This window comes from Lolium rigidum, chromosome 6, assembly GCF_022539505.1.
Source record: "Lolium rigidum isolate FL_2022 chromosome 6, APGP_CSIRO_Lrig_0.1, whole genome shotgun sequence".
Lineage (NCBI taxonomy): Eukaryota > Viridiplantae > Streptophyta > Magnoliopsida > Poales > Poaceae > Lolium > Lolium rigidum.
The window spans coordinates 73,402,324-73,419,257 of NC_061513.1; the positions used below are offsets into that span (position 1 = coordinate 73,402,324).

The 16,934-nt window shown below is 45.4% G+C and overlaps 2 protein-coding genes across 7 annotated transcripts; both read right to left on the minus strand.

Annotated features, from left to right (window-relative positions):
• Nucleotides 1–461: 461 nt before the first annotated feature.
• On the minus strand, nucleotides 462–3,722 carry LOC124662804 (universal stress protein PHOS32-like). The gene is made up of 5 exons (XM_047200597.1): nucleotides 3,615–3,722; nucleotides 1,170–1,371; nucleotides 949–1,058; nucleotides 750–868; nucleotides 462–537 (listed from the first exon to the last, which is right to left on the minus strand). Exons 1-5 carry the CDS (start codon nucleotides 3,720–3,722, stop codon nucleotides 462–464), a joined length of 615 nt encoding a protein of 204 aa, XP_047056553.1.
• Nucleotides 3,723–10,039: 6,317 nt separating this feature from the next.
• On the minus strand, nucleotides 10,040–13,061 carry LOC124668300. 6 transcript variants are annotated; one of them, XR_006991640.1, is made up of 5 exons: nucleotides 12,705–13,061; nucleotides 11,213–11,506; nucleotides 11,023–11,112; nucleotides 10,488–10,555; nucleotides 10,040–10,381 (listed from the first exon to the last, which is right to left on the minus strand). XR_006991640.1 is itself a non-coding variant. In XM_047205464.1 (4 exons), exons 2-4 carry the CDS (start codon nucleotides 11,458–11,460, stop codon nucleotides 10,062–10,064), a joined length of 327 nt encoding a protein of 108 aa, XP_047061420.1. In that variant the 5' UTR covers nucleotides 11,461–11,506; nucleotides 12,705–13,061; the 3' UTR covers nucleotides 10,040–10,061. The 6 variants fall into 6 exon arrangements, 4 of the variants coding, with proteins under 4 accessions (XP_047061420.1, XP_047061419.1, XP_047061422.1 ...); XR_006991639.1 differs by lacking the exon at nucleotides 12,705–13,061 and adding an exon at nucleotides 11,688–11,830; XM_047205464.1 differs by lacking the exon at nucleotides 10,488–10,555 and having other exon boundaries at nucleotides 10,040–10,250; nucleotides 11,413–11,506.
• Nucleotides 13,062–16,934: the final 3,873 nt, after the last annotated feature.

Genomic DNA, 16,934 nt, shown 5'->3' on the forward strand with positions numbered 1-16,934 from the left:
GCAACTGATGACTAGCATAAATCACGAAGCAAATCTAACGGTCCTAATAATTTTTCTTAGTTGCATTCCCACTTGCAACTAAAAAAAACACCTAGTTACAATTTCACTTGCAACTAAAAAAAACCCGGTTGAAACTTAACTTGCAACTCGTATGCACGTATCACGATGCAAATTAAACGGTGTAGAATTTAACTGAGCACGAAATACTTTTCAGCTAGCCGAGAACTAGCAAATTCCTTTTGTATTCAAGTCTACAAATAACAAAGAGTAGATATCACAAAACCACAACTATTGGGGCATAGTTTAAGAAAACCACAACTTCTAGTGCAAATGAAAGTACAATTGTACAATGCGATTTTGGATAAAACAAAGACACAAAAGATGCATCATATGTTTTCTCCTCGAAATGAATATTCGTACTCCTGCAAAAAAAAAAGAGCGCATTGCTGGAGCGCCGATGTCTATTTTGCCTTGACGACAGTCACGGGGCAAGATGCATTCGACAAGACGTAGTTCGTCACACTTCCCAGAAGAATCCTGCATACAAATAAGAAGCGCAATGTAAAAAAACGGAGCCAAGTAATGGTTGTAGCTTTGCACACCATTCCAATTCACAAACATGCATGCACGTCCTGATGTTTTGGTTCTATCAGGTTGACACAAGCAGGGAATGGTTTCTGATGAACGACACTTCTGATTCTGAATGGATAAATTTCAGAAAGCAGTTTAGCTCAGAGGTAATGACAAACCTCTGGATCTGGCCGAGACCGCGGCTGCCCATGACGAGCGATTCGAGGCTGAGCTCCCCCGCCGCCTCGCACACCTTCTCCCTCGGATCGCCCCAGTACAACTTGAGCACCACGGATAGCTGATCGATCGGGTGAGTAAGATGCACAACATCACATCAACCTGAGAAAAGGAAGGCAAGAAAATGACACAGGAGCGCACCTCCTTCTCCCGGGCCACCGTCTCGAGCATGTCGAACACCTCGGCGTCGGCGGGTATGTCGTAGCGCTGCCGTACCGCCGTGTCCTTGAGCTCCTCGAGCGGGATCAGCGCTGCAACCGATATGATCGGCAGGGCAGGGGACAAGACAGGTCAGTGGATGCAACAAGGTGCGCGCGCGATGATGAATAGGGGGATGGTGCGTGCAGTGTCTTGGATCTTACGGGATCCGGAGTGAGACCAGAGGACGTGCTTGGCCTCGTCGCGGCCGCGGTGCTGGATGTGGAGGAGGACGAGGGTATCGCCCTTGCGGAGGAGGTTGTCGGCCGCCCAACACAGCGCCTTCTTGCTGCTCGCCGAGAAGTCCATGGCCACGCCGATCTTGCGCTCGCCCATCGCGTCTCGCGTCCCGACGATCCGATCAAGCTAGCTAGCGGCGATCTTGTTTCGCTCTCGTTGGGTCTCTGTCCTTCCTGGCTCCCTCCCCGTACGACTGCGATCCCCTGATCGCGGCTTCGCCTTGTGGTGGTGTGAGCATGGCGTGAGCCGAGAGACGCGCCGGTGCGCGCGGGGTTTCGGCACGTTCATACTCCATTTGCGTCGGGTCACTTGGCATTTGGCACGAGAACTGCGCGCCGTGAGGCGGGCGCGATCGCGAATTTTGTAAGGAGCAAAACGCACCGCTAGAGGAGATGAGTTGTTGAGTCACATCTCCATTTTTATCTAAACCACAGTGTACCAAAACTGAAGTATTCTAGTGCATGGGCAATGAATATTGCAGTTTCTTGACACGGTAGTACTCCTTTTTGAGAATGTTCGGCACTTTATTGATCAACTAACATCAATACAAAGTTCATCCCTAATCAAGTCTGGGATAACATTTACATAAAAATTACTAGAATTTGCTTCACAACTCCGAGCTAAGACATGTGCCGGTACATTCAAACGTCGACCAAACGTCGACCAAAGTGACACGGTAGTACTCCTCAGTCTTGGCAAAAACTGCAGTGCGTTTGGGAAGTGGTTTTACCGCCCCTCAGATAACCGTCCCTTTGACCGGTTGTTACGTTGCATGCGATCCCTTTTGATCGATCTATGCCATCTACGGAGTAACAAATACAGATTTTGTTTATGTGGAAGAACAAGTTGCTATTTTTCTAAATGCCGTTTCATCATAGCAGTGAGACCATAAGCCGATATTTTCTTATTGTGTTGAATGCACTTATCATAAGCAGACATTGGAGAGCTAGCTCGCCAAGGAGGAAAGTCAAACATATCTTTACCAGGAGGTGAAAGCTAACTTGAAAATATAATGCAGGTGAACCAAACGGAATAGATTTGCACTGGATCTGGGCTGGATTCATGCATGCAACCATGCACCAGAAGTACGGAGAGGCTGCGGAGTGCCAAAAACCTGATTTTTTGGTGTCCGTTGAGAATCGAAGGGAATCCTCTGCAAGAATATGCTGCCTTACATGACATCAATGATGCAATCAAGTTGAAAATAATATCATGCCATAGATCTCAGCAAGAATAGAGCAGAACGGACATTCTTTTCTATGTGATGAGATTGCTTTCTGCATGACTGAAGAAGAAGACTTCTCCGTAGGCGCCATAGGAGAATATGATGAGAGGAAGCAATGTGTTCTGCTAGGGGCACGAACTGACGTTCTCCGTTCAGGGAAAAAGAGGTCGGGCTGAAGTTTCTAATACATAAAAAAAACGCAGTTTTGGTTACACTTTGGTTTCCAAAACCACCATATACCAAAACGCCTTAAAGCATTCTTTACTCTAGAATTTTTAGATACTGAAGTATTCTTAGAATACTTCAAAAAACAGGGCTTTCAAACGGTGCCTAAACTTTCAAAATGTTATAAACTGGTCACGAAACTCTGTTTCATGAGTGAACTAGTCAACCGTCACAAGTTACACTGACTTGCGTGGTGATTTTTTCATTGCAAGCACACAACACCTACCTTACGTGGGAGATTTCTTCAAACACAGAGCACGCCGGCCATTGGAACAATGGGGAGGCGCGGTGGGGGTGAGCTTGGGTGCAGGCTGGCGCGCGTGAGGGAGAGCTACGCGGCGGCCGCGTGAGGCGACAGGTTAGAGTTTCACGTGAGCAAGGGTGGGCTATACTGAGGTGGCAAATGACATTTTTCTTTCATTTAAAAACATCTTTAAGCCCGTCTAATAACATAACGGTGTAAAAAAACTGTTTTTAGAGCAGGGCAGACAAAAAAAGAGTGTTCAAGTAGATGCCTAATCATACGTTGTGCCCAAATTAAATTTGCATGCCAAAAATGCCCAATCACGTGCTACATATTTGCAGCACGTACTCCTGCGTGCTGCAAAATCCCACCGCTGAGCATCACCAACCGCCAAACATAAGCATCTTGCCTGCGACTACTGCCTCCGGCACCGCGACGAGTCTCTTCGTTGGAGCTTGCTAGTAGGTCCCATAGTTTCCGCGCCGAATCCCCAAGTCCACATGACTAATCGCGACCCGCCGCCACGATAAATTGAGTTACCTCCGTCGCCACTCTCCACTAGTTCCCCACCGTCGACGCAGCTCGTGAGTGTCGATTCAAGCGGCCTTGAGCATTGATTCGAGCGGCCATGACCCGCCGGCCTATGTGAGCATCGATTCGGTGGCCGGTATTTACCCGTGAACCACCGCCGGTTGGGAGCAAGTAGACCCTTGGATGGTGATTCTTTCCTTGCAAGCACACAACACCTAGGTGAGACATTTCTTCAAACACATAGCACGCCATCGATTGGAACGATGGAGATGCGGTAGGGGTGAGCTTGGGTGGTTGTCCGAGTAAGGCCTCGACCAGTGGCATACGAGCTCGTAACTTGGTCAGCGCACGCTGACGTGTGTGGGAGAGCTTTGGGGCAGCCGCGTGAGGCAACGAGTTAGAGTTGCCCGCGGGCGAGGGGTGGGCTATACTGAGGTGCCAATTGACTTTTTTATTCATTTAAAACATCTTCAATCGCGCATCCAATAATGAAACGGTCTAAAAAATACTGGTTTTGGGGCGTGGGAGAACCAAAAACGTGTTCAAGTAGATGCCCAATCATAGTTTGTGCGCAAAATTTGTTTGTACATGCAAAAAATGCCCAATGTCGTGCTACATATTTGCGGCACATACTGTCGCGTGCTGCAAATCCCACCGCAGAGCAGCATCAACCGTCCGGCATAAGCTTCTTCTCTGTACCCGTCGCGTCCCGCACCATTTTTCCGACTGTCTTCGACAACACAATCACGACGAGTCTCTTCGTCGGTGCTTTCCAGTAGGCCCCATAACTTCCCCGTCGAATCCCCAAGTCAACACACGCACACGCACACGCACACGCACACACAGCTCTGCTCCCCCACGCCGCGTGCCGACCAGCTCCTGATCTCTGCAGGCCTCGACCTTAGCCCACAACGACCTCCCGCAACCAATGAGAACCACCTGGTACTCAAGGTGTTTGACAAAGTTTGTGCAACGTATGCCGCGGCCCACACGCTAACTAATTCATCAACTTGTTGCTATGCAGATGAGTTCTTCTTACAACCCAATTCATTTGTGATGTAGTAAAAATCAAGTACTTCCTCCGTCCTAGTCCTGAAGTCACATTTTTTAAATATTATTGCCCAAGGCACAAGTTGATTAGATCTAGTTTCTCTCCACCTCTAATTAAATTCTCACGGAAAAATCATCCAGATTTAAAACCATTAATTGTCAGAATACCAAAAAAAGGAAATACTCCCCTTATTTTGCTCTGCATGCACCGGTTCATGCATGCAACAAAATTAATTGAACCTCTCTCTCCCTCACGCATGCGCCGGTTACTCTCCCTCTCTTCCAAGTGCTATTTGCTCCCACATTAAATAGAATTATGCCTAGGAGACGAGGGTTACGAGACAAATAGTTTTTGGGATTGTGCCTTGAGAATTAGAACGGAGAGAGTACTATTTTTTCGATATATTTGTGATGTGTTTGGTCTAGCTTGTTTCTTGCATATATATTGAAGAAGGCGAATATGTTTGTCAAGCCCTAATTTAGGGCATATGGAAAATTGTAGCCCCCTGCCAGTGTATTCAAAAATGTTGTGGCCAGTTTGCTCCCCAAAAGCTGCTATTTTGGTGCTTAAAAACCAAAAGGTGGTGCATATTATTGGGCATCTGTTGGAGATGCTCCAAGTTGGAGATGCTCCAAGGATAACACAAGCTTTCGCTGGCATATTCGTGCCCTAGGCACCGCCTCACCATGCAGTATGTTGCCAACTCCGGCGAGATTGAGAGATCTGACGGTCTCCTTGGGGTGCAGACATGCACGCCCTTGGCAAAGCTCACCGGAGCGTGTAGCCGTGTGCGACGTGCCCGACACCATGTTCAACCTACCCAAGGTGCATCACACTCGACCTCCTCATGCCCGAGCTCGCCGACGACACCCTCTCCCGCCAACATATGGTGTGGCATCCCCAATGTGTAACCTCAGGCGCCGCCCATAATTCCTGTCGCAACTCACCCGTTCACTCACAAAACAAAGTTGAGTGACCAGTTTATTACTTTTTAGGATTTAAGTGACTCAACTACTTACTGGGAGTGGTGTTTGGGCTCATGGAAGCATGTGCTCACTTTATTTTGAAATACATCTTAAACACATTTTGAAATGTCAAAAAAAAAAACGCACGTACATGTTCAAGTGCTAGGTGTCCACAAACTCATTTCATGAAAAATCCACTTGACATGTGGCGTGTGTGAAAAATAATTAGTGCTAAAACTAAGGTTTTTCACAAAATATTTTTTCTTTTTTTCTATATAGTACATAAAAACTATCGTTTTTTTCTTGAAACTTGACAAACGTACACATATTGTAGAGATGTGCATATAAAACTTTTTCTCAAAAAAATAGATACTTCAAAAAAAAAATTTGTAGAGGAAGGAGATACACTCAGGAGACGAATTGAATTTTCGGTAGTCACATCTCGTAAGAGAGTTCAGTGACTAAATGGTGCGTTTCCCTCTTTCATAGACTTGTTTTTCACGCTGTGCCGGTAATGTACCCGGAACTCACACCGTTATAATGGGCCTGCGGCTCATCTTGCCCACAAAACCCACCTGCGGCCCGTTACTGAGTTTGTTTCAGTTTCTAGTTTCTACTCCTACCTCTCAGTCAGTCTCTCAGGTGACCCAAGCCGCTCACGAGCTGCAGACTTTTGGGCAAGATCGACGAGGAGCGAACCGTCGCATTCGTCTCCGACTTTTGATGACGGACGGTGGCTCGGTGCAACCTGGACACCATCGTTTGGTTTCGATGACAGCCCGCCCATCTCCACTTCACCAGGAGTCAGGTCAAAACATCGCAGCATTCGGATTCGGCGAGCTGTTCCAACTGACGATAAAAATTTGATGTGCACCGCTAGTCTCCGGGCGGAGTCGTTGTCGGAAAAAAAGAGATAGCCTCCAATCATCCCAGTTCGTCTTCGCCGGCTAGTCACCGGTTAGGTTGCCGGATGGGTAAGGTCGCACCAACCGCGCTTGATCTTCTCTTGACGGTAAGCTCGTCGAGTACGCATCGCTCCGTGTGTCTTCTCGATCGATGACCGTGATGTATGCATAGAGAAGGCCAGAATCAAACGGCCCAATGATTTGATGTACGACGAGCGTTGGATTAGTTAGTATCGTGTCTTATCTCAAAAAAATAGTTAGTATCATGCACTATTCAAAAATTAGGCCGATTCAACGATTACTAGGCCGATTAATCGCTACTAGGGGTTTGACCGTGTCGATTAACATTAATCTCTTGTGTTACAGCCTGAAAGTCCGATTACTAGGTATTTTCCCGATTAACTACCACACTTGGTAAAAAAAGTTACAAGATTTTCAATGCATATCGCTAATACAGGTGCTACCCCTCCCAAATAAAGTAGATTTTGCGAAGCTCCCGCTTGATTACAGCCTCGAGTAGCTTCTTTTCCACTATTGCCAAATAGTTTCTTGCCCTCCTAGACCAGTTACTCATAGTTTCACAGATCTCAGATACAGGAGCTCGTCCAGGAATTGGAGGACGCCTTCAATAGGTTAGGTAGTTGAGGTGTAAGAGGGGTCGTACCCTAGGTAGGTGGTGGAAGAATATAAACTTCGGGGTGAGAGGAGAAGAAGTGGAAGGAAGGAACGCGACTTCGGCTAGTGGATCCTGATTCGCTCCTGACCTTAAAGATTAGGTCATGGAGGAGAAACGTACAAGTTTTTCTCGGATTTTAGGCTTTAGAGAAGTAGGGAGAGACATACAAAGGCTCATATACTATTATTTTATTATAAAAATTGTTTTAAGTGCTAATTTGTGTAGGTTGCACCGATTAATAGCCGACCGATTAAATCAGTTAATCGTCCGAATTCCGATTAATTTCTACTCCCAAGCCGGCCGAGCAGTTAACGATCACCGAATTCCTTAACATTGGTATCATGTCATGGTCTCGTCTTGTTCATTTTGGTGAGTTAGCGGCTGGTTGTGGGACAAGTTGGCGTTAGTGCGTGGACCGGACAAACATGCATGTTTCATCACCACTCACCAAAATTGTGGAAGAGTGTGATGTGCACGACGGACGAGCGGTCTCTGCAGGTGCAACAGCTCCGAAGGGTGCTGGTCTCCCGATGTTCCATGTTCCTACGAGTGGAGGTTTAGACTTAATTAAGACTAGTAGAAATGCCCGTGCGTTGCCACGGGTACTCAGATTTTATTTCTCAATGCACATATATTTCACAACTTACTATGAAAATTCAAACTAAATTAAGGATATCATAATGTGATAATATCGAACGCAATAACAAAACAACATGGTTGCGCATCTGCGTGGTTTCAAGTTTTAGGTCTTCTTGTTACTCTTCTGCGGTAAGCCTCACACCTACGTTCTGGCTGTCATAATTGTCAACTCAACAATCTCTTCTTTTATATGTGTTATTGTCTCACAAAACGTGGGTATTGCAAATGCAGGTATAACAAGAAATACTTCTTTTCTGATTAGTCGAAACAACACTCTAATATTCATAAATATCTGGAGGCAACCCTAAATTGTAGCCTTCTGTGTTAAACATACAAAAAGGCTTGACAAAGCTTGCGTAAAAAAACTCTATCAGCACGCCAGTGGTGCAGATGCTATTTTTAATTAGCATAGTGTGATACCCGTGCGTTGCCACAAGATTCTTAAAATTTCTTCCATCGTCACATAAAATTAAATTGTATAAAGAATATTCATGTGCATTACTACAAAACAAAGTAGTTTCAAAATTTCGGTTGCCACGGGCTCTCAGGTTGTTCCCCATTAAACATGTAAATATATAACATGAATATAAATATTATAATATCTCTTTTATCCTCATTTGTGCAAAAATATTTATGCATTGCCACAGAATACGCGTGGAATACTCGGTCATACAAAGGGAAATACATTTGTCGTCCTCTAGCAACCTTCCCCTATTGTAACCAATGTACACCTCTCTGTTGTCGGCCTTATAACAACAAAATATAAGCATAATGGATGATTTCTTGAAACATAATGCATAATTAACTTGTAAAGAAAATTCAAATATAATGCTAAAGTTAAGCTCTTTTAACAAATGTGCATACTGTCGACAATATTGTTGCAAATTGAGGTGATACTTTTTTCAGCTGTCCCCTATTTATTCCTATGTTTGTATACCCTCTCTCATGTATGTTTTTTCACACCGAATAAATTTAAAGTATCAACATGTTCATTTATTCTTCTCATTTCAACCAACCCTTGGCTCAGAATCCACCAGTACGTCGATGCTTCGTCGTCATCCCACTTTACTTCAGTGTAACTCTCCGTATCTCTCCATATAAAATTACCATGGAATCTCTTCATTAAATCTCGCAAACATGTTTTTAAAAGTAGACCATGACGACACACTGCAATTTCTCTAACCTGTAGACTCTCTGTCTGTGGTAAACTGGTAATGGCTCCCAGCTTAAGCTATTTAGCCATATATCCAATACGTTAGTAAGTTTTGTTTGAGTAGGAAATAAAGAATATCCATCCAACGGATCCTGCCTCATATTTTTTGAAGTAACCACGGATACCTTAGATTTAGGGAGAGAAACATCATTTAAACAATGTCTGGGGTACTACAGATTATTCTCACAGAAGCTTATTTTTTGAAACAACCACTGTAGTAATCATTGACCGTAAGCTATCTAAATCTACATGTCTTGGTGACAAGTACATACCTATTTAGTGATTGGATGCTGAACCAAGAAGGGCTTACCAATTCAAATGTCTATACCTCCTGAACAAGCCCCCAAGTTGCCAATGTTTGCCACTTCATGACTCCACCGGCAGGCTCAAATTTAAACACGGACCGATCGATCAATCAAAGTCAGAGCAAGTAGCAGCAGCACTGAGAAGATATTAAGGAGTGGAGCAGATTAACGTGAATCTCTCTTCTCTTCTAAGAATTTACTGGTACATATATCCAAACATTCATGATTGAAAGAGCAAGCTGGAGCTAAGTATTATATTATCCTATTTGGTAGTTGGTAGAATTATTTACCTTTACTTTATCTAGGTAGCGTGCTTGGATTTTACTTGATACTTCAAAGATAATTCAACAACTAACGCAGGTAAGACAGAGCAACAGATGAAATCGTGTGTGCAAATTCAAAGGAGTTGCAGAAACTTTGGTAAAGAAAAATACATGATGCATTGAGTCAGATTGATGTAGATGTGGTGCCTGCAGCCAGACATGCGGGAAAGGAGGTGCAGCGTTTCCGGCGGCATCGGCAACAGTTCTACACTCGGAGGTATCCGGCGGCAGCAGCAGCAGGTGTGGTTCCCGGATTCGACAGAGCTCCGCAGACGAACGAATCTCCACTAAAATCTTCTTATCTTAGCCCCTGCATTGAACATGATTCATTAGACAAATCCATGGTGAATGCGTAATGTACAAACATATCAGAACGTATTGGGCTTTCTCCCATGAATATACAATTTAATATCAGGTCAGGCACACACTACATAGCATTAGTAACGAGTTGACACAAAATCCTACATGGAGATCCTTTTCACTAACCTCTTTGTCCATCGAGGGTCTTCTGGGTTCAACACTTCAACTCGAGAGTGCACTCCTCTGAAGGAACGGCCTCATTGGCTCGTGGATGGTCTGCGAAAGCCGCAATCTCCTCCGGGGGAGCCTGTCCTCGAGTACCACACAGCCATGGCGCCTCAGCGCACGTCAACCGTCCGGGGCCGCCGTCCCGGCATCCACCACCCTCAACCACAAGGCAACCCTGCACAGCTTTATGATCGACAACCAAAATCAGAATAATTTAGGTGACACCAAACCACCTACTAAACCTCCTACAAGAGTGTCATTTTCCACAACAGCATATCTTTGGTAAGATAGTTCTTGTTCTGGCTCCTACATTGGTCAAAGGAAAAAAAGTACATAGACATATTTTAATTATAGATACATCTGTATCTAGAAAAAGTTTCCAATTTTTTTTGGAAGAGTATAATACCCTAACCTTCCATTATGTGTAAGAGGTGCTTATCTCATTCCAACATTACAATGATAAACATAGCCGTCCATCTCCTACTGATTTCAGTCAAAACATCGATAAGAACAGGCATAGCATATTGATCACCAAATAAGTAAAAATTAGATGGATGCTCCAGATTGACTACTCCATCGATAATGCCTCAAAAATCCTAATGATACACAACAGTATGGCGTTATGAAGGCCAACGTGTTGCTTAGACCGAGTGCAAGGTAGCATTTCCAGCAAGGATTTGGAAATGTTCAACAAGGAGAATATCTTGTGCCTCACTAATTAAATAAGAGGATGGGAATCTAAAGTAAATGGAAATGTTTAATGTGCAAGGTAGTTAGATGATGAGTTGTGCCCATTCACGAAACTATAAGCTACACACTGGAATACCATTGAAATGTAGTAAACAATGGTTTGCTACTTTCGAAACATAGAAATAGCAATAAACTTGCAACCAAATCATTGGCTTGCATCAAATTATTTTTGCAAAGAGAGGCTGGGAATTAGGTACCTGTATTATTCTTTGTAAAGCGTACTTCGTTGTTTGACAACCAGATAACATGTCAGCACATATCAACATGATTTCATCCCACTGCATGTCCTATAACAAAAAAAGGGATTAGTCCAGGTTAACAAATAATTAAATGACCAACAATACGCAACATGGATATAAGCCTGGAAGGTGTCAGCATGATTTCAACCTATGTTTCCTCGCAGACTTATCTTGGTGTCAGTACTGGAGCTAGCAAAAATGTAAGCGCTAGAAGGTCACCAACTTGGCCTATCCAAATATGTGTTGATGCCACTCTAGTGCTGGCAACATTTTCCTTATCCATCATTTCAGTTACTATTTCTAGTACCTAACTGAAATACATACCCGGCAATGTGCAATAGAACTGACCAAAATCTGCAAGCTGACATTATGTGTTGCTCCTGTTGCGGTGTTCATCTGTAGTTCCTCGTTTCCCGGTTGCCGGTGTATCTTGATTCTTGAACTACATTTGGAGGTTTCATATAAAATACATCAGCATGTACTGACCATGAGAAGTATTAAACCAAAGGGCCACAACACTAAACACACAAATCATTGGTTTCATGCTATTTTTTTTATTCCGGAGAGCAGAGCACAAATTCAAGGAAAGTAGCATGATAAATGGTATACTAATGAGTACTCACACACAGAGCAGGAAGTGCATTGTTGTGTGTCCGCTTGCACATGGTCAGTCAACAACTCGAGGAGCACAACTTGCGAGCCGATGAATTCACCCATCAATCAGCAGCTCTGAGCTAGCCACTGATGCCGTGGACACCACTGCTGATCTACATGCATGGTAGCCTCGTTGGAGCAAAGAGGATGCCGCACGGCAAAGTCCTCACGCACGGCAAAGCATCTGCCGCACGGCAGCCTAGCACACGCACGGCAAAGGCCTTTGCCGTGCGAATTGGCGATGCGCACGACAACGTTCACGTTGTCGTCGGAACCTTTGCTGGGCGGAGGTTGCCGTGCGTGCCTTGCGTCCACGCACTGCAAAGCCTTTGCCGGGCATAAGGGCGTCTTTGTCGTGCGAACTGTCGTACGGCAACGAAGAGTTTTCCCGTAGTGTTTAGACCTTAGCATAGGTTGATGCTTCGACACCTTGGAAACTTCTTGATTACAAAATCTTACTGTCAAGGTAATCATCATTCTTCAGAAGACGAATAAAAAACGTCACGGAATTTGAACAAAATTTAGCTCTGCATCCAGTCTTCCCAGAATATTGTATTGTAGTATTAAACATGATGGGTATCGTATATCTCTATTATTCTATGTGGCCTTGCACGAGTGGGATGCAGTACTATTCCGCTTGATAGTAGCTGATTTTTTTTAACCCAAGTAGTAGCTGAAATCTAGAGCAATGAATTGAACATATGTTGGTTAATACTACTTACTAAGCTTGATATTTTCTTGATTAGCAGTGACATCTTTTTCTACTTATATCTAATTCAGTTCTAGTCTCCATTCTTCAAGCAGCCATGCTAGTAGCATGTGACTACCAGATTCCCTACTTCTCAGTTCACAACACCAACCAGCCGTGGTACAACAACAGATTCACAAGTCCTAAATCCCAATCCCAGCACAAAGCAAAGAAATTCAGATCGGGCCATAGTAAGAAACAGGGACGGCTAGAATAGCAGGAACCCATGGAGGCATACCTGCTGAGGCGGCGCGACAATATATCTTGGAAGCAGCAGTGAGCGACGGGGCCAATGTATCCACCACCTGCATCCCCGACCAGGCTTCGGGAAGTGGCATCAGCAGTTCGGCGCGTGGTGGTCGGACAGCGGGCATGGAAGATCTGGGTCTCCTTCCTGGTTCCTTCATGTGGCGACCGGGTGCAGGGTCCAGTCAGCGACGGGGAAGATAGGGCGGCCAACGCCCGACGGGAGTACAAATCAGGAAGGGGTCTCGTCCACGCCGTACTTCCCGACGGTGCCGTCGCACGCCCGCGGCTGCAGCAACATGGAGCTCAGCTTACCTGCGGACACCGTCGGTTTCCTTCCGTTGACCTCTGCCGCTGTGAGATCCGCGGCCGCCGTTGCCGCTTAGACGTTTAGGGCGGTGAGAGGGAGGTGTGGGGCTTCGTCACGGTGCGTGCGAGAGGGCTTGGTGCCGGCCACAAGGAAGAGAAAGAGAGATCTACGGAGCTTGCTGGTGCTGCTCAGGGAGATGCGGCAGGGTGAGATGAGAGCGGGAGAGATGTACGAGGAAATCGGGAACGGCAATCACGGGTCGAGCCGAGGGGAACGGGAGGGCTGCGCGATGAGGCGGAACGGATCTTGCGCGAGTAACACATTCCTCCTTTTTAAGTAGTGTAGACTTGAATCGCACTTCACATAGTTGTGTTCGTTGATCGTGCATGCGTACTGAGAACCTAGGACCAATTTGGTGGATCTGTTGTATACTGTTGGAAAGTTAGACTCTTTGAGGATCAATCCCAAAATATAAAGCATGCCTAAGACAACTGCTACTACTACCATGTGTAATTCAGAATCTATTATATGCATTCGACAACATGATGAGCAGAAACATGACAGAGGAAAACATATCCAAACAGTAGATAGTACGACAATGGACGTAGTGATTGTTTGCAGATGGAGTAGTTGTGGATGTTAAGAATACTACGTTGTTGATGACAATGTTGGTGAAGATCGGTTGAAGAAGACGATGATGAAAATGGCGGTGCGCGGCGACTTAGCTGGTAGACAACCTGTGATGAAGACCCGAGTAGTCGCACAAAGAGATTTTGCAGTCACATGGAATGAATTTTGCAAGTATGGTCCCTATCCTCGTAAAATTAAGCTACACAGACAAAGCGATTTGTTTCGGGTTCCGAATGGTTTCATGGACAAAAACATACTATTATTTCGGTAGTAGGCTAACATGCTAGTTGAGACCTTATCCGGTGAAGTTTTAAGAAAAGGACGGCAAAAGTTTTGGACCAATCTATTAATTAAGGAGAAGTGTTTTGATAAGATAGCTCGGACCTAAAAGCAAATGCAAAGATTACTCTTCCCCGGCATTATTTCACCTGAAAGATTTGCACCCTGGTTACCCGCAAGCGGACTTCTATCTTAATTTTATCTAAATAACTAGGAGCAGTGCGTGTTTGTTGTAGAAGAGTAGAAGACCCACGTGTTATGATCGTTCCATATCTCTCATGTGATGAGAAGAGTGAGGGAGGCAATGGCCTTGTTATTTGGCGTGGATCCGCTCGTCATGGTTTTCCACCAATGCTTGATTGATAGACCGAACCAAAGGTTTGGTTGTATGTCGGAGATGCCTATCCAAACTCATATGTAGTTTGAAATAAGGGTGATGTAGCGGCAATTGACAAAAAAGTGGCAAACCGATTCCGTCGTTTTCTTACAAAAAGGGCACAAGCCATAATTTGGCCAACCCCACTATTGTAGACGGTCCGCGATCGATCCAAATCCGATTTTGCGTTAGGACCTAAGCGAAAAAATAGTTCATTAGGAGAAGTCCAAACTTTCCACACCGTCTTGTGCATGATGGAGGTGACAGAACCAAGGAATTTCACCTCATGCGCGGACTTAGAAGAGTATCGCCCATTCCCCGTCAGTTTCCAAAAAATGTCATCATCTACATTCTCATTGAGGTGCACATTTTGCAACTTGATCCAAAGGTCGACGAATTGGGTGAGGTAATCCATGGTAAAGTTGTCACCCCATGTTGATTTTGCACTTCCAAGTGTTCTCATTCAAGGCTTGATTCATGTTCCCTTTTTTTCTCCCCTTTTTCATATTGTAGGGGGGAGTGGGGATTCTCACTGTATCCTTGGTGTACCAAAGAAAGGCCCTCTTAATTTTGTTGATAAATTGTAGTGTACCCGGAGGACTATTAGAGGGGTGAGGTAGTAGGTCTTGTTTTTTAGAGTAACAATATATTTCATTAATCCAAAAATAAGTTCATGAAGTAACACATGTGGAAACTAAAGAGAAAGCACGATAAAATGATTATCCTGAATTTGCAGAGAAAATCCTAAATGATCGAGAAATACAAAACGATCCCTACATTTCCTGCAACCACCATAGCCAGTAGCCGCCGCCCAACTCTAGGGCCGCCGAGACGGACACCGGAAAAGATGTCGAACCTCCACCATTGCAAGATCCAAAAAAGCACCATAGCCAAAGAGGCTTTGTGACTCGATGAACAGGCCTGCTGCAAGTAGCGAGGCACATGTCGTTGTGGCATGTCGACTGAGGGACGTCCCCGTGCTATCTTGGACCAAGATCCTCCCATCAACAAAGTCGGAGAAGAACGACATATCCATCACCTCCGGACCAACATGTTCGCTCCAGAAGAACCACCTCGCCCCGGCCGCCAGCATCGTCGCGGATAACAACAAACGCCAGTAACACACCGAGAATTTGATCTTGCCAGATCTCAAGAATGGCGAGAAGACCAAGCTGCCAATCTGAAGGACCGACGAGCACACATTGCCATAAACTCCGAGACGCCGCCAAGAAGGTCGACGCCAGTGTGGAAGTAGAATTCGAATTCTACTTCGGGATGCTGCCAGGGCTCCTGTATTCGAATTCTACTTCACGAAAAAGTTACTACACCTGAATAGTTGCTCTGTCTGGTTGTCCATATGCCTAGGCTAGCATATGTTCCATTTGAAAGTTGACCCCAGGGACAACGCCGGTAGCGCAGATTTGTTTTCTCCTTTTCTTATCCTGGCCGGACAAGCGAGTCGCGACGCCCAGAAAAGTGCAATTTTTTTAAATAATACACTTTTTATTCTTAATTCCAGGAATAATAGCCGTTTTTAGCAAATTTCAGAAATAATACACCGTCGGGGTGTGTGAACCCGAAATTGCAATATCGGGTTGGAGAATCCCGAAACGGAGGGAATCTCGCATGCGAGGCCAACGTCGGGGTCAGGGAGCCCGAGACGACGCTGTCGGCCACGCGCGGCCCGTGTCGGACTGTCTCCTGGGCAGGAGCAGATGCTGTCGGGGCGAAGAATCCCGAGGCGCCAATTTCGGGCAGGCTGAACCCGACTCGGGCAGCACGGCCCCGAATCGCGCGAGAATAAATGCGCCGCGCGCGCTGCTGCCTCGCCTCGCCCGAACGGGCTGCTGCCTCTACCCTTTTCTTCCTCCTTCAGCCTCAGTTCACCTGCTTTCTCTCTCGTTTGCTCTTAGGCCAGCTGCGTTTTCTCTCATTTCTGAGAAATTTATCCAGGCATTTGCTGTAGTTTGAGCACCAAAAGCTGTAGAATCACCTGATCTATACATGGGTTAGTTTTTGAAGCGTTTTGGTGGTGGTGGTGGTGGTGGTGGTGGTGGTGGTGGTGGAGGAGCTCGTGGTGGTGTTGTTGGTGGTGCTGTTGTTATTACTGCAGCTGCTGCGGGGTGGACGAGCTGAGCTGCTGATAGAGGTGTTTGGCACGCTTCAAGGGTAAACCCTAATTCCTGATATTAGATGGTGTAATCATAATGCATGTTGCGTTCGTTAGCTTCGCAGATTAGTTACTGAAATATGTACCGGTAGGAAGTATTTATTTAGGACTGCAGGTGCTAGATTTTTATTTATTTTAGAGTGTAGGTGCTAGATTTTTTTGACGAGTCTGTAATTTGTATAGGTGAGCAGATATGTCAGATAGAGTAAAATTCGTTGTTTACTTCGGTCATGGCACGGTCCGAACAACTCCGATGGGAGCTGATCTGAGCGAGTTCGAGGAGTTGCATCTGACAAACCCAAAAACATGGCGACTTAGTCAGTTGAAGGAGTGGTTGACCGTGAATTTTGGGCTTAATCCCGAAGCATACACTGTTGGTGTGCATGTTTTGTGGAGCAGCTCAAGTACCTAGATTTTCTGGCGGTTGAAGCCGATTGAGCGGACCTCTCAGTCGGTG

What these genes read in the sequence shown, in the direction of transcription:
- LOC124662804 (XM_047200597.1), bottom strand. Translation starts at nt 3,722, where the DNA reads ATGGCGTGCTATGTGTTTGAAGAAATGTCTCACCTAGGTGTTGTGTGC. An exon ending in CAACCGGCGGTGGTTCACGG is followed by an intron (nt 1,372 to 3,614) that starts GTAAATACCGGC and finishes GCCGCTAGCTAG; the next exon opens with CTTGATCGGATCGTCGGGAC. An exon ending in CTGGTCTCACTCCGGATCCC is followed by an intron (nt 1,059 to 1,169) that starts GTAAGATCCAAG and finishes TATCGGTTGCAG; the next exon opens with CGCTGATCCCGCTCGAGGAG.
- LOC124668300 (XM_047205463.1), bottom strand. Translation starts at nt 11,707, where the DNA reads ATGCACTTCCTGCTCTGTGT. An exon ending in ATGCACTTCCTGCTCTGTGT is followed by an intron (nt 11,507 to 11,687) that starts GTGAGTACTCAT and finishes CTCCAAATGTAG; the next exon opens with TTCAAGAATCAAGATACACC. An exon ending in CTTTACAAAGAATAATACAG is followed by an intron (nt 10,251 to 11,022) that starts GTACCTAATTCC and finishes AAAGCTGTGCAG; the next exon opens with GGTTGCCTTGTGGTTGAGGG.